The sequence below is a fragment of the Leptosomus discolor genome, chromosome 18 (assembly GCF_034619465.1).
Source record: "Leptosomus discolor isolate bLepDis1 chromosome 18, bLepDis1.hap2, whole genome shotgun sequence".
NCBI classification, from domain to species: Eukaryota; Metazoa; Chordata; class Aves; order Leptosomiformes; family Leptosomidae; genus Leptosomus; species Leptosomus discolor.
This window is the reverse complement of record NC_141408.1, coordinates 11739687-11756296: the sequence shown is the minus strand read 5'-3', so window position 1 is coordinate 11756296 and position 16610 is coordinate 11739687. Positions and strand designations below refer to the sequence as shown.

Here is a 16610-nt window from a genome sequence, read left to right as displayed (position 1 = left end):
CACCTTTGGGACTGGGCACATGGGAGACCTAATTCCTCCTCCTTTGCTAGTTTCTGTGTGTATGTCCTTAAAAAGCTAGGTCTCTCCACTTCAGTTTGATCATTTTCAGAATTTGCTCCAAGTGGGCCATTCACATGTAGTGTTTGTGTAGCTGGGAGAGTCAATAATTGAAATCCCTCATCATGGAGGGGATTATTTTGTACTTCTCTAGGTGGAAGGGCATGCCTCCCTCCCCTCAGGGGGTTTAGCTGTGCTGTCATGGGATCTGAAAACAGCTCGAATCACAATCTGCAAGTGCCTCCTTGTGCCTCTACAAATAACAAGTGTGCACACAAGTGGGTGTGTGCAGTGCCTATAAAGTCACCGTGGAAAGCTCGGCATGGGAGGGTGCACCCCTGGGTTCCTGCTCTCTGCTCAGCCGTGCTGTCATGATGGGTGAGTTATCCTCCCAGCGGCACACTGCATTCAGGTGTGGTGCTGGGCTCAAACAAGACCTGACCGGGTGAGTATACAAAGGGACAAGATGATTAGCAGGACAGCAGCGGTGATCTTGCCTGGGTGATGCACGCTGCCAGGCACTCTGGTAGCAGAAGGGGTGCAAGACCCAAGCACCAACCGACACACACGCTTGGTGCCAGCCTATGCTTTCCTGAGGCTACCTGTGCCCTGTATTCCCATGTCCTGTCAAGGGAGGTTAATGTGGAGACCTAGGTTTTGACTGGGTCCATTCCCTTCCTCACCGATGCACGTGGCACACATGGTTGCACAGAGGTCCTTCCCCAGGCGTGATGGCATCTCCTCCAGTAAGTGAGCTAGTGCAGAGTGCAGGGGTGGGCGGGTGGCCAGCACAGAGGGTTTGGGCTTGTGTCACTGTGTGGGCCCAGGAGACTTCTTCCTTCTGTCTGCTTGGGAACTGGTACCTGTGCAATAAGACCCATCCTTTTGATCTGGTTTCCCATTAGCTGTCACTGAACTGGAGTGGCTTATGTAAGTCTTAAGCACGATTACTCCAAAAAGAACTGGTTTTTGTGGTCCCTCACCCCCCAGCATACTACTCCTCCCAGATCTAGCTGTGTCATTGTCCTCTCTCAGCTACTCTTGGCCTGTAGGTTCTGAGAACAGGTCTGCAGGTTGCTGCGTGGTGCAGGGAAGGGGCTGACCAGGAGGGTGACAAAGCCATTTCTCACCTTGCTTCACCCCTGCAGCGGCAGAGCCTGCACCAAAGCTGCGGCTCCCACCACCCTGGGAGCCCCCTGCTCCTGTCTGCACCTCATGGCTCTGCCTTCCCTGGTCTGAGCCCCCCTGGGGGCTGGGGGGCTGCCCAGGGATCCTGATGGCGATGGGCACTTTCCTCCCCAGGGCTCCAGGCTGGGACAAGTTTGCTGCGTGGGGACCTTGTCCTCCTACCCGCAGTGGTGGCGATGCTTCTCCTCTGCGCCAGTGCTGGCCCAGCAGTACCCACTGCCAGCCCCCGGAGTGGTGAGTATGGAGTGGGTGGGGGGCACTGGCTGGGCACCAAGGGGCAGGGCAGGGAAACGTCTCCCCAGCTCAGCACTGACTCTCAGGTCTGCTCAGTGCTAGGAAGGGCAGCTGATGCTCCTCACACACACAAACCCCTTGGCCATGGCTTGTAAAGTAAGCAGCCTGACAGCTGTCCAGCCGTCCTCACCCTCGTGGTGGCTCCATACTGAAACCAAGGGGTTTCTGCCCAAACACCGTAACTCAGCAGGTTGCTCTATGGTGCTTGTGTCTTTTTAGACTTCAGTTCTAGGGGGGATCATCCCAGCAATTATTTTTTATTTTTTAGCTCTTGTTGGATGAGGATTATTCCCTTCCTCCCTGCAAGGGAGTGTTACACTCCCTGCAAGACCTGTGTGCCCCAGAAAAAACGAATTTCATGGGCTGAATCAGAATTACCTGCAGCAAATTGCCCCTCATGAGGCACAAAAAAAAGAAAAACAAATTAGACAGCAAATTATTTTGGCAAGTAAGTCATGGCAGATCATGTAGATGAACTGCAGCAAGCTGGGGGAAGAGATCCCCAGGAGACCAAGGCAGAACTTACCCTTCTTTTGCAATGCAATGACCCCCAGGGAAAACATAAGTTTTCCTTACATATCATCATCCAGCAGAGCATTTTGGACACTTCTGGTCCTTGCAAGAGCTGCAGCTCAATATGTCAAGTGCCTTGTGTGAGAGCCAGATACATGTCGAGGAAGTCACTGGCATCTGGAAGATTTTTTTCTCCCTCTTTTCTTGGCCTTAGAAGGCTTCAAATGAAATAGCAAATCATGAGAAATAGCTCCTAGGGCTCTTACCAGGGCCACTGCCATAGAGACCTTCAGTTGGCCTGTGGATGAGCCGGTGGAAAAGCCACTCTACACCATGGAGCAGAGCACAGATGAAACCAGCCCTTTTTGTCCTGAGTCCTCATTCCCCTACAGGAGTTCCCTGTTGCCCTGACAGACTCATATGATCCTTCTCTCTCCCACCCCAACCTGTGTTTGCCACTGCTGCTGCTGCAGGGTTCCCCGCAGACTGCAGCCACCTCCGCAAGACCAGCCCCAGCGGGGTGTACGTCATCCAGCCGGCAGGATCACCCCCGCGGGTGGTGTGGTGCGACATGGACACCGAAGGCAAGGGCTGGACTGTTGTCCAGAGAAACTCTCATGACACTGAGCTGACGTGGAAGCAATCCTGGACGACCTACAAGTACGGCTTCGGGAACGTGCAGGGCGATCACTGGCTGGGCACCGAGTACCTGCACCTGCTGACGCAGCAGGGCACCTACAAGGTCCGCTTCATCGTGCGGAATAAAGCCAACGTCACCCATTACGCCGAGTACGACATCTTCAGGGTGGAGAGCGAGGCTAGTGGGTACCCGCTGAGGCTGGGCCGGTATTCTGGTGATGGGGATGACTATCTGACCATCTATCACCCGAAGAAGGGGGGCATCCATGACAACATGAAGTTCAGCACGACCGACAAGGACCAGGACCAGTACAGCGGGAACTGCGCCAACAGCTACGGGGGCTGGTGGTACGACAGGTGCCAGAATGTCGTGCTCAATGCCAAAAAACACATCCTTTGGCCAGGGTTCTGCGATAGTGGCGACTGCGCATCCTCCCTCATCCTGGTCAAACCCACAGACGTGTGCTGACCGTGCCGCAGCGCCCAGCCTCCCGGGGGTTTGTGGGAGTGCCGCCGTCCCCAGCTCAGCGCCCCGTTCCCCTGCCTGCCCGCAGCCCCGTGCCAGTCCCAGTGCGCGCCCGCAGCTCCCGCACCGTCACCAGCTGAAGCCCAGCGGCTCTGGGGCTCAGGAGCCATCGCCTGGAGCCCTGGGCACGCGGGCAGCTTCGCCCAGTGCCGGGGTGCTGGCTGGCACTGGGACGCAGGCACTGGTTTGGGGTGGGTGCGCCCACTCCTGTGCTGGGGAGGGGGAGACAGTGCAAGTCCCCTTCCCCGTGCGGTCGGTGTATCCCTGCTTTGCTCAGGCCCTGCTCCCTCCCCGGGCCCCGTACGCCTCACAGCTCTGCTACCCGTGGTGGGAGAGATCAGCTGCAATAAACCCTGGAGCCAGACTTTGCTGCCTTGTGTCTGCCTTCCACAGCGACACTGCACATAAGTGTGGGGGGAATCACTCTGTCCAGTCTCTGGGATGGTGGACCTGGGGGAAAGTAGGTGTGTTATGCAAGTCCCCTCCTGGGCAAGGAGACATACCTGCCCAAGAGATGCCAGATGTCCCTGGCACATGCAGAGCTCGTGTCCCCCAAGGCTGGTGTGATGACTGCTGGTTTCAAGATGATTTGCTTAGGCAGTGCTGGACCAGGTCAGCTGTGGAGCTGATTCTGTTCCCAGGCTGAGCTGGTGCAGAGCTGACATGGCATGCGGGGGTTTTGCACTGATTTTTTTTTTTTTTTTTTCTGAGATATTTTAATGTTCCATAGTGAAAACCCTGACACCAATTTTCCCTGCTGCTAACTGTCCCCAGCATCAGCCTGTAACATGAACTTTCCACCCTTTGGTACAGTTATTGTACACAGCTGTTGTACCCAATTCTGCCTGTGGTTTGGCTCTCAGCTCTCGGGACGCAGTCTTGCTTGCAAAGGCTTGTTGCAGCCACTATGCACTGAACTGTGGGCGTAAGGCTACGATTAGCCAACAGGGCCAGCAGAGCCCAGCATCTTGCAAAACTCTTGCTCATAGTTTGCCCCTGACTATGGCTGGGTGATTGCTCTGTGCTGGGAAAGGGAAGAAATCACCGTGGATTGGAGTGTGGAGGGGGTGGTGGCCTCCCTGAGGGCATGAGAGATGCGGGTAATCAGTCCCATCACACTGGGCTGCAGAGGGGGAATGTGGCTGTGGTTCTCCTCTGCAACAGAGGGAAGTTTGAACTTTGGGCTGGACGGTTGCACTCAAGGAGCTGCGCTCAACGGCTCGATGTCCGAGTGGAGACCAGTGATGACATGGCGTTCCACAGGGGTGAGTACTGGGACCTGTGCTGTTTAAATTCTTTGTCAGCGACCTGGACAGTGGGATCGAGCTCACCCTCAGCAAGTTTGCCAACGACACCAAGCTGAGTGCTGTGGTCAACGCACTGGAGGGAAGGGAGGCCATCCAGAGGGACCTGGACAGGCTGGAGAGGTGGGCCCAGGCCAACCTCATGAGGTTCCACAAGGCCAAGGGCAAGGTCCTGCACCTGGGTCAGTGCAATCCCAAGCACAGATAAAGGCTGGGGGATGAGTGGACTGAGAGCAAGCCTGTGGAGAAGGACTTGGGGGTGCCGATGGATGAAAAACTGAATACAAGCCAGAAAAGTGTGCTGGCAGCCCAGAAAGCAAATCGCATCCTGGGCTGTGTCAAAAGGAGTGTGACCAGCAGGTCAGGGGAGGGGATTCGCCCCCTCTGCTCTCGTGAGACCCCACCTGGAGTGCAGTGTTCAGCTCTGGGGTCCCCAGCGTAAAAACAATGTGGGGAGATGAACACATGAGGGTGCTGCTGGTTGAGAAAGGTTTCCCCATTTGAGTTGACTTGAGAGTAGCATTTCTCAACTGAGAGATATGTCTGCTGGTTGAAAAAGCCATTTGCACTCCAGCCTGGATGTACAACCTAACTGGAGGGGAGAGGCTTGACGGAAAAGGGGTTTGGGTTCCTAGTAAACAGCAGTTTGCCCAGCAGTCAGCAATGCACCCTTGCAGTGTTGAAGGTGACTTGCATCCCGGGCTATATTAGCGAGAGTGCAGCCAGCAAGACATCACTCCCTTCTGCTCAGCACTGGGAGACCACGTCACACGTACCATGCCCACTGTTGAGCTATCCAGTGCACAGAGACCTCACCACACCAGAGCAAGCCTGTGTGGACCCAAGGTCATCCGGGCTTCTTGAAATTCTGGGATCCCTGCCATGTCAGGCTGCCTCAAGCTCTTAAACCTGCCCCAGATATCCCAACCATGCAGTGCTGCGTGGCCCTACAGTGCTGTTGTCCCATTCTTCCCTGCCCATTCTACCAGTTACCTCCCAAGGCCTGGGCCAGCATTCACAAGGTTAACAAGGCAGGGTGATGCTGGCCTGGCCTGCTGTCTCTGGTTAGCTCCAGGTCATGGCTGATGGGGCTGACGCTTCCCTCCTACCCTCAGTGCTTGCTTTTGGCAATGTGGTTTTGCATTCCCTTTTTGAAAGATCCCTACCTTGAAACCCACCTCTCTTCTTTAAGTTAAAGTTTTGTCTTTAATTCCTTGTTCGAGTCTTATGAAAAATTTTCCCTTTGAAAGCCTTTTCTTACTGCACCAGGAGCATAAGGTCCGCTCCTGGTAAGAAACTGGTAGCGAGAAGTTCCCAAACAAATGAAGGACATTTGCACATGTCTGTGAAGGTTCTGAAACCAATTTTATTCTGCAGGATGAACACAGAATACAGCAGGGATTTGGTGTGTACATGGCCTGCCTGGGCTCAGAGCATCTTAGATCAGGTTAGCTAGTGATGACTGATATTTTGCTGCTGAAGTCATCTATACCCATAAAGCAAAAAGAGAATAAGACCTTGCTGGATCAGGAGGGGTTTAGGTTTCTGAGCACCGTTTTCTCCCCAGAAAGAACATGCTTGGAAACCGCAGCACTTATAACTTGTTCTGATAATGATCCCTAAAAACCCACCACAGGTGAAAGGCCAGAGATAAAGCAAGGAGCGTTGCCATTTTTGAAGAGAGGAGGAAAAGAAAACAGCTCTTGATATACAAGAACAATCCTATTCACCCCCAGCCCCCCAGCCAGCAAAATGGTCCTGAGCAGGACACTGGTCTGGCCATGTGCCCGGTGCAGACAGGAGGGGGAAAGAGTTCTAATGGTATGGAGCTGGTTTGATGAGGATGGCAGAAGCTTTGCAGTTCCCTTTGCACAGGCTGCCCCACGTTATGCCCCCCTTGACGTTCAGCCGTACAGAATAGCACGCTGAGTACCACCACCCGCCCCCAGAGCGGGAGGCACAGTTCCCTCTGTAAGTGTCCTGATCCCGATCCTTTGTGGAGAACTTCATGTTGTTGTGCACATTCCTGGGATTGTCTGAGTCCATGGCATCCTCTGCTGTCCCTGAGTACGCTCCCAGCCTCAGCCGGTAGCCGTGGGACTCATCTTCCACACTGAAGAGGTTGTAGTCTGCGAAATTGATGTTGTTTACGGCATCCCAGATGACAAACCTGACCTGGTAGACCTTCTGCTTGGAGATCTGATGGATGTACTCGGTGCCCAGCCAGTACTCGGTGTGCACATTCCCAAAGCCGTACTTGTAGGTGCTCCAGGACTCGGCCCAGGTGATCTCCGTGCTCTGCTGGTTCCTCTGGATGACCGTCCAGCCCCCGTCCGTCACGTTCATTTCGCAGAACACCATGATGGGGTGCAGTCCCGTGGGCTGGATGACGTAGACACCGCTGGGGCTGCCAGTGGGGATCTCACTGCAGTCCTTGGGCCAACCTGGGGCAGGAGAGAGGGACATCTGGCCAGAGTACCTGGGGGATAATCATCTGTCCCAGCCCAGAGAGGTCAATGTGCTTGGCTGGAGGTGAGAGTGGGTTGGCCTCAGCCCTCTGTTCCTCTTCCATATGGGACACCTAACAGGAGGCAGCCCCAGTGAAAAGCCCCAGACCCACTGGGCTATACTGGTATCAGGTCAGGAGACTGATATGGACACTAGTGGGCTCCTATGAGTCTCCTGAAAAGGGGATTGTGTCACTAACACAGGATCACGCTGGGGAGGAAGGTGAAGAGGACCTTGCCCCTGCCTGTGACAGAGACAACAGGAGAAAAATGGCCCCTTCAAGCACACAGACACCCTTGCCAGTCTGCACAGCACACGCACACACAGACACATACACGCACAGCACCACACCCTGCACCGGGTACACCTCCTCACATCCACCATCCTCCATCCTGGAGCAGGGCCGGGGCTGGGGTTGGTGTAGGGCCCTTCCCCACCCGGAGCTGGCTGTACATGAGCACACAACACCGGATCTCCCCTGTGCTGGCAGGTGTGGTCTTCCCACGCCTTCAGCTCGCTTGCTGCAGGACCTCCTGCTGCAGTTAAGGTCATCCTGCCAGATGGGCAGAGCTCCTCTCCCCAGCTGAGCGCAGCCTGGCGTTGATGCCGCGTCTCCCCAGCCCACCTACATTGTGGAGGTGTTTTTTGGATCTGAAGCACCAGAGCGTACCCTCTCCCAATTGCCATTTTACCAAGCCTCTGCTGGCCCAAAGCATGGGACTGAAAGCGGTTGGTGAGAGCCCTGAGATGCCCACGGGATGCTACATACCGGTTTTCTTCAGAGCGCTCGTCGAAGTGTTGGAGGGAGATTTCTTGAAGATGTTTAGGGTTTGTACATGCATGGAGTGGCCTGGGGCAGCCAAGACTTGCATGCAAGCAAGGAGTAGAAGGCACTGGGCTGCTAGAAAGGGAAAAGATGGAGAAAAGATGAAACGTGACCCTCCAGAGAGGTGGGAAACCCCACGGCTCCAGCGCTGCACAGTGTAACACAACCAGGTGAGGTGCAGGAGTGCACTAAGCATGCTGGGCAGCATCAGACTGGTCCATGCAAGCCAAAAAGCTTGCCAAAAGGCCTCAATTCATTTGCCCAAGGGGTAGAAAACCTTGCCTTTTCCCCTTGCCCAGCTCCCGAAAAGTCATGCATGAGATGATAGTTTTGGGTGGAGCAAAGCACCCAGCAACCAACTGGGCCAAGTTTCATTCCTGGCCCCTAAAGCAGGGGACTGGCTGGGGTCAGCCAGAAGGCAGGGCACAAGCTGCTGGTGTTCGAAGGTGTGGCAGGTGAGCGTGCCTTCAGAGGGCACCGATTCCATCGGCGGGGAGCCGATGCGCGAGGACCTGTGCTCCCTCCCCTCGCTAGCAAGGAGCACCCCGCTTCCCAGCCCCGTACTCACCCATGGCGCCCACGCAGGAATGCTCTCTGGAGCGCAAAGCTGTGGAGCGGCAGGTCTCGCTGGGGCATTTGTAGTACCCTCTGCAGTGGGCGGGGTGAGTGGGTCCTACCCCCCTTCCCAGCTTCCTTTTATCGTGGAGGAGGAAATCAGGCTGGGTTTCCTTTGTGCCCTCAGAAAACACAAGCTGAGACGAAGGTGCCTGTGGTTCTAGGTGCACAGCTTCCTGAGCTGCAAAGAAAATAACCCCCGTGCCAGCAAGAGTTCTTGGAATGGGCTCTTCTGTGAGTGCTTAGCACCTTGGATGGAATTTCTCCTGGGAACAGCATATTTGGGAGCTTTGAAGAGCGCAGCTCAGTACATAAACACTTGAATGCCAGTCACCAACCAGTGCGGAGAGCAAACACGGGGAATGTCCCCGCCTCCCACCATTACAGCAGGGTGCTGCCAGGTCAATTGGTTCTTGTTCCATGTGCTTTTGACAAGCCCAGCCTAGCTCTTGGTGCAGAAGTCAGAGTGGCCTCAAGACTCCCAGAGACCCTGACTGTTGTGGGATGGTATTTGGAGCGGCTGGTGTTTTCTGGACTGCGTGACAACAGGCAGAGGGCTATGGCAGAGGTGATCTCCATCTGGGGGGAGCAGGAGAGGTCTCTATTCTGCAGTGGGCCACAGTCTTGATCTGCAAGGATGCAGCTGAAGGGGCCTGCTGAAAGACACTGGCTAAAAGGTTTCTGTAGGCCAGTTGAGACAGCTGTGGTCCCTGGGGCATTGGGTTTGGGAGACTGGTCATGCAGGATGGATGGTCACAGAGGAAAGCAAGTGTCTGCTCAGGAATGGAGTGAAACTAGGCAGATGGTGACCCTGTGTGCATGGAGAGGGAATGGAGGGGATCTGAGTGTGCATGGAGGGGAATTGAGAGCTCACAGAGGGTCTGGAAGGGATCTGATGGTGGAACCCACTGAAACTGAGCACCCACAGAAGGGATGGGTGGGAGCTGAGTGTTGGTGGAGGGCAACAGTGGGGAATGGGGAATCTGAAGGCACTTGTCATGGAAAAGAGGCATGTGAGTGTGCACAGAGGGGAGAAGTCAGCACTGAGCAGACACTGAAAGGAACAGAGGAGATCTGAGTATTCAAGGAGGGGAACAGGGGAGATCTGGGTGCATACAGGGGACATTTGAGTGTGCAAGAGGGGGAATGGAAGGGATCTGTTTGTGCAAGGAGGACAACAGAATGCCACCAGCATTCAGGACGGGAAGAGCTTCATCCCCTTCCCTTTGCTTCACACAGCCATCCACCTGAGGGAAACCTGGCCCTGAAAAGACTATAATTTCCACGCCGGCACCCCCCAGTCCACTTGTTATCAGCAGAAGGAATAGGCAGGGGTGGCCAAAACAGAGTTTCTGTTGGGATTCCTGGGAATTACTTGGATGAGGAATGCGAGCTGCAGCCTCCAGGATGAGCACACGGTGGCTCTGTTGTGGTACCAGATGACTGCAAGAGGAGAAAGTCCTTGCTGGGGTCAGGATCAGCCTCGGCAGGATGGAGGAGCACAGGCTGGGGCTTCAGCCCAGAGGGGCAGCTCAGGCTCCTCCGCCAGAACCAGCACTGGCAGCACCGCAGATTTCAGTGCAGCTGCAATGTCAGCCCAGGCGATGGAAGCATTTTACCGACTGCTTGGGACCAAACGCACCGACGGGACATGAGCATACTCTGCATGTACGGCCTTCACAGCCTGTTTTTTCATGTTTTCCTGGTAGGTGTTTTTTCTAACGTAAGTCTACGTACATTTGAAGGCAACATAGAGCACTGGAGATGCTGTGATCACAGTCTTAAGGTTTCATTTAGTTTTTTTAATCTCTTCCTCGAGGAATTGTACAGCATTCTTCCTCTATTGTTTGGCTTTTTTGCTACATATATAATGTCTAAAAAATCTCTATCCGCAGTTAATCCAAATTACCAAATTGAAGTCAACTGGGTTATACAGTGGTATAAAAGTAAACATGTGATAAAATGCTTTTAGGCAAACAATTAAAGAAGAAAGTATGTTGGCATTTGTAGTGGCCATGACATATAAAGGTTTTACTACACAAGAGGATCTTCGAGAAAGCTTTCCTACAGGCATCAGTCTGACCTTCTTTCAGTGCTGGCTGTTGAAATGCAGGTCAGGAGTGTCAGAACTATGTTTTGGACTGCTTATGTGCTGCCCAGTACCCAGTTTTATTGTGTGCAAGCCCACAGATTTCTGTATGCAAGCCGAAGACCCTCAGATCTCTCTTTCCAGCATCATCGAGGTTCTAAGAACTTTGGTTCTGTTTTCAGACTATTCCCATTTGCACATGCAACCCCCAATGCAAAAAAAAAGCAATTGCAGAAATTTTCGTCCTCTGGGACGGATCCACGTGTCAAGCTCCCCTAGAGTGAATCCAGGCATCAGGAATCCCCTGGGGGACCCTGCTATCCAGGTCTGTGGGATCTCCAGGGGTTACTGAGATCTGAGAGGCTCCGGCATTGCCAGGTGGCCCCGGGAGGCACAAGGAGGAATGGAGAAAGAGGGGAAAGGGGAGGAGACCCTATATCCCCATCTCGGGGGGTGGATCACGGGGCATCTGAGGCAGGGGGCAAGGGGCAACTGAGGGGTCCTGGGAGTAACTGTTTGGGTCTAAGGGTGAAAGTATGGGACCCTGGGGGCAAGTGGGTCAACTGACAGTAACTGGGGCCCCCAAAGGGACAGCAGGGGTTCTGGGGAAAATGAGGGCAAGTGGCAGGGACTCATGGGCAAGTAGGGAATCTGGGGGAAGCGAGGCAGCCCAGGCCTCTGGGGCTCCACCCCACGTGCCCCACTGCTCCCAGAGGAGCCAGGCAGCAGGGAACACCTGCTCCACTCCACCTCTCCCACCACGGACCCAGATGTCCTGGCACCCTGCTCACAGCCCCGCGCACCCCCATCCCATGGACCCAGCTGCCTGGGGTCCCATGCCACCCCACACTGCTCACTGCCCCCGGGGCAGTCAGGTGTTGGGCACACCTTTGTGGACCAAGGGCTCAGAAAGGACCCCCCGGCACCAGGCGATGGTTCCCGCAGTGGGCTCCTGGAGGGTCAGGCTGACAAGTCCCTCTGCGCCTCCCCCAGAGCTCCTCAAAGAGTGCCCGATCCCGTGGGCGCAGCTGGAGGAAAAGGACATGAATTCTCAGACGCCAGAAATTGTAGAGATGTGAAGAGAGCATCTCGCTGCAACTGTGGTGAATGCTGCACTGCAGCCAGTGGAATATCCTCACAGCAATGCTTAAACATTAGCATGAGATTACAAACGCACTGATAAATATTAGCAACATAAAAAGTCAGTTGCGATAGAAACACTCAGGTAGGATACGAGTGTCATGCTTTTATCCAACTCTGAGCTTAAAGCAGAAAGTGGTATTTCCTACTGTGCTGCAGGGGAGAAGTTTCCATATTGCTAAAAAAAAAGGGCAGAAGACACAGCTGCCAGGAGATCATTCCCCACAGGCCAAACCACTCAAACTGCAAAACTGCTCTGCAGCCCCTGCAGAAACGGGCTTCCTGCCGTGCTGAAAGCTGGCAGGGGGAGCAGGCCATCAGGCAGGAGAAGTGGCCCAGAAGGTGTCCAGGGAGGCTTGGAGATGGTGGTCAGCCAGCGCAGCGCAATGAGGAGGCCTTCTTGATCACGGTCGAAAAACAGACCAAGAAAAAACCAGCAAGACGGAAATCTCCGTTTCTGAAAGGTTCCCAGATCCTAAAAGGGCAAATTAGTGGAAGATGCTTCATTTTCTTTTCCCTCTTTTCCGCAGGGGCTCTTCCTGTTTGGTAGGAGGAAGAGATGAAGCGACGTGAAACAGGGCTTGCACAGATCTCAGACACCTGACATTGCCAAGGAAAAGCAGCAGAGCTCTGGAGCACACCGAGAGGAATGGAAGATCCTGGGGGCACGCCAGGACGTGTGAGCATGGGGCTCTGGGACAGCTGGAGAGCAACAGGGAGGTCTCCAGGGAACATGAGGGCAAACGTGGGGCTTGGGCACCCTGAGAGGACCCAATTGCCCGGGGAAGAGCGTTGGGGCACCCCAAGAGGACCGTTGTGCTGCCCACGGGGGACACCCTGCCCCTCCTGGCAGTGGGTCACAGTGATGCCATTTCTGACTCACCTGCTGTGGAAGTCTTTTCTTTTGGGAGCAGAGAGCAAAAGGGAAAAGGCAGGCTCCAAAGGAACCAGTATTGCCCTCCGGGGCATGAGGGAGTTTGGCATGGGCTTGTTGTGCTCATCATCTCCCTACACCTTGCAGTGCCACCCATTGCAGCTGCCCCCAACCCCAGTTTCCCCCAGCACAGGGACCCTTGCACAACACCCTGGCTCCCAGTACTTCAGTTGAGGAAGAAGAGGCCATAATCCTTGAAGGACAACCCGACGTCCAACTGCCCTCCCAGACCCTGTCCCAGAAACCTGCAGATCCTCACTAACAGGAGCTGGAACTTCACACGTGGGCTTGCTGATGTACCTGAGCGCTGCAGGGCAAGAGCCTGCGTGGTGGCCCCGACCTCCCTGTTGGCACCATGGGCACTATCAGGCCTTTTCCCAAATAATAGCTAGTACTGGCAGCCCCTGGTGAGATGCTGGTGTCACCTCATGGGGGCTTGCTGGGTGGCACTGGAGCTGAAGCCGGGCTGGGGAGAGGGGGAAGCACCATGGGATCTACCTTGGAGCCGAGGCCACCCTGCCCAGGGGGAAGCAGTGAACCCAGGGCATGGGGAGGGCAAGGGGGTCACCGTGGGCCTCTTCTCCCATTTTGGGACTCCAGCAGAGACTTCAGAGACACCCAAAGGGGTTGATTGCACAAACATTTTATTTAGGCATCAAAACTCCCTGACTCTTCATTAACAGGCATATTGATATAGTTTAAATTATTTTGTTTTAAATTATTATTTTGATACAGTTTAAATTATTTTTGTATTTTCCCTTTTCTTAGCAAAAAATACTTAGTTTCACTTAAATAAGTTAAATAGAATAAATTTTCCTGTTGAAGAACGTTGCAGCTCAGTACACTCTTGCGTGCTGGGGGCTGGAAGCCAAGCCCGCCGGGGGCAGCACTGGGGACATCGCAGGTGGCGCCGGGGAAGGGTCAGTTCTTGGGGGTCTGGAAGTGCTTCAGACGTGCCTGCACCCAGGGCATCTGGGGGTCCGCACACAGCTCCTTCTTCTTCTTGGTGACCAGGCTGCCAGAAGAAAACCCACGTTGAGGCGCTCGGCCGGGGCAGCGGGGTGTCTGTGCTGGGTCCCGCCGGCAGCACCCCAGGGGTCCCCAGCCATGGCCCTGGCCCTGGCCCCCTCCCCTGGCCATCGCAGCCCCAGCCCCCAGCAGCGGTGGGTACTCACATCACCCCCGGCCGGGCGCAGTTGCTGCTGGTGATGTAGATGGACTCGATGAGGCCCTGCGGGACGGGACGTTGCTGGTAGCTGAAGCAGCAGGAGGTGGGGACGCCGTCTGTGAGGGCATGGAGAGAGACAGAGAGCCCTGGTGAGACCCCCAGGCTACGGCACAGGCTCTCGCCCCACTGGCGCTTGGGGCTCCCCAGGGATCTGCCACCTCTCCATCCCCCTCCTTGTGTCATTGCCTGGAGACCCCCAGTCCAAAGCCTGAGTCCCAGCAGTGGTGGTGGTCTCCTGCTCCCAGCCCTCCCCACAGCCATGAGGGTCCCCGCTGACAGGGATGGGGCTCTCCGGCTGCCCTGGCAGCTCCCATGGAGTGATGGCACCCCCAGCTCCGGGGAGGACGCGACAACACCAGACTCACCGAGATGGGCCTCGGACGGGGAGCAGGTAGCCACGAGGAGGAGAGCAACCAGGGCGGCTGCGAGGACCTTCATGGTGCTGCGGGGGCCGAGGGAACCGCAAGCAGGGCTGTAGCTGGGGGTGCTGCAGGGCTCTCCTCTGCACAATGCTCAGCCTCTGTGGCGATGCCCTCCTTTTATCCCCGGCCTCTGGGCGGGCACAGGGTTTCAAGGAAAGAAATAATGAGTGCATCATACCGGAGAAATTATGTCAGGATCTCTCCGTTTTGCTGAGCTGGAAAAGGCAGGGAAACCGCAGAAGGGGAAGCGCCGGCCACAGGGCTGCAACTTTCAGGTTCCATTTGGGTGCCTAGCAAGGAGCAGCCAGAGTCCAAACCCCCATGACACCAACCCTGCTGCTGCTTCAACGACCCCATCAACCACGAGCCAGGCTGGGGCATGAAGCCCCATGGCCAGGGCACCGATGGCAATCCCAAGCAGGCAGCCACAAAGCAACACCAGCAAGCTCCAGGCAGGGATTTGCTTTGCACCAGCCCCAGCAGCATGACTATGAGCTGCAGAGCTGCTGTGGGGATGGACAGCCCAGCCCAGCTCAGCTGCCATGGCACTCAAACCTCCAGCCACTGCCACTATTGCTGGCAGAAAACCACTGCCAGGAGTCAGATCCCAGCTTATCCCCAGTTTTCCCACAAATACCACTTCTCGCCCCGCTCCACCGGTCACCGCAGGGGTACAGAGTTCACTCTGTAACGATGCGTTGTGCATACGTTCGTCTCCCCTCATAGGACTGATTCTTGGTTGGGTCTGTAGGAAAGGAAAGATCGTGTAGGAACGAGGTTGTGTTGAACTAGAAGTCACTGGGGGTCTCACATTTGTCCCTTTTTGCTGGTAATACGGTCAAAATCAGTATTCTCATGCTGGAAAGGTTGCAAAACCATGGAAGACTGGATGGCCTGTAAGGACTGGACTCTGCTGCCCAGCCCCAGGGCTGGAGCAGTGGGCTCAGGGTGCAGCCTAGCCTGCCACCCTCCCTGTCCCCAGGGTGAACAGAAGATTCACACTTCTCTAAAGGTTTTAGTTGTGGCTGCACTCTGCAGCCTCTTAACAGTCAAGTTGCAATTACTGCTTGCCCACTTCTTCCCAAGGATAAATTTCATGCAATTTATGCTTTCTCTACTGGCTTAGCCCTCAAAAAGCAAATGGATCTGTGTCAGGAGATAAGGCATTAAGGGTAGGAGCTGGAGGGAGGAGAGGATTCTGCTGGTGCCCACTGAGATCAGCTCATTGCAGCCTTGCAGATGAAATCTTGAGGAGATTGTAGCACAGACTGAAAAGGGGCAGCATTTGCAATCCCAGAAGGTAATTCCCAAAGGCCCCCGCTGGTGCACACCCAGGAAGAAAGAGCTGCCAAATTTGCTACTTCCTCCTTTTGTTTGTCATTTTTCCAGCCTTGCCCTGATGCTGCCCAGTGGTGCCACCAAAGGTTTCCTGCCCAGCTCCCAAGTACGACTCCCACCACCTGCCTCCTGACCCTTGCTCGTGTATGAGTAATTCCTGCCGCCCTGACTCACCGGAAAAGTCCAACTCACCGAGATGCTGCACAATGGCTGTGCCCAGCCTCCCATCCCCACCGCATGGCAGCGATGCTGCTCCCCGTTCACACACAGGGTTAAACCTGGCGGTGGCTGCGATGGCCTTTTGCCCAGAAACCCTTCTCCTGCCAACAGGTCCCCATCAGAAGGATGCATCCCTCCAAACTAGCACTTGTTCGAGAGAAAGTCTAGGGTTAGGAGAAAAGGATTTTTTCTCTCAGAAAAGATGGGACAGAGGTGAGAACGGGTGTCAATTGTCTCACCAGAGACCTTCAGGAGGAGCCAGGCAGCGCTGCTCTGGCCCCAGGGCAGCGGTACGAACTGAAAACAGCCTCCCCAGCTCCCTTCTCCAACTGCCTATGCTTCAGCTGCCTCTGAATTTAAGCCGCTCTATGCCTGGGGCTACAACTGAATAAATCCTTTGTAATTAATGGTGACTAGGATCTTCATCTGGGGCATCTGAGAAGGGCTTGGAGGAGAGGTGGTACCTGCTGTAAATGCTCCTGCTTCTCAGATGTCCCTGGATACACAAAAGCCAAAGGAAAAGGCTCAATTCCTCAGAGGGCTGAAGAGCTGCATGAGGTTTTGTGTTAGTGCCATTGCAGAGTCATTAAGAGGTTTCTCTTAACCTCAAAGCATCCTCTGTGTGCAGAGGAATCCCAAGTTGAGCCAGCAGAAGCCTTTTGTGTTTTTATGAACCCCTCTGCCTGTAAACCCTCATGTCTGCCACAAAGAACTGCCCCAGACCTCTGCCCTCCAACCACCCCATTCTGACACCTCTCCTGCCCTCACCA

At 54.9% G+C, this 16610-nt stretch overlaps 2 protein-coding genes and 1 pseudogene across 2 annotated transcripts; 1 reads left to right on the top strand and 2 right to left on the bottom strand.

The window, feature by feature from the left end:
- Nucleotides 1-392: 392 nt before the first annotated feature.
- Nucleotides 393-3160, top strand: LOC104344878 (fibrinogen-like protein 1-like protein). Its single transcript, XM_009949140.2, has 3 exons — nt 393-435; nt 1360-1479; nt 2526-3160. Exons 1-3 carry the CDS (start codon nt 429-431, stop codon nt 3158-3160), a joined length of 762 nt encoding a protein of 253 aa, XP_009947442.2. The 5' UTR covers nt 393-428.
- A 3176-nt stretch (nt 3161-6336) lies between these two features.
- LOC147414175 (fibrinogen-like protein 1-like protein pseudogene) lies at nt 6337-8427 on the bottom strand (annotated as a pseudogene).
- Nucleotides 8428-13554: 5127 nt separating this feature from the next.
- LOC147414174 (C-C motif chemokine 3-like) lies at nt 13555-14299 on the bottom strand. Its single transcript, XM_086475324.1, has 3 exons — nt 14227-14299; nt 13809-13917; nt 13555-13648 (listed from the first exon to the last, which is right to left on the bottom strand). Exons 1-3 carry the CDS (start codon nt 14297-14299, stop codon nt 13555-13557), a joined length of 276 nt encoding a protein of 91 aa, XP_086331450.1.
- Between the last annotated feature and the right edge of the window lie 2311 nt (nt 14300-16610).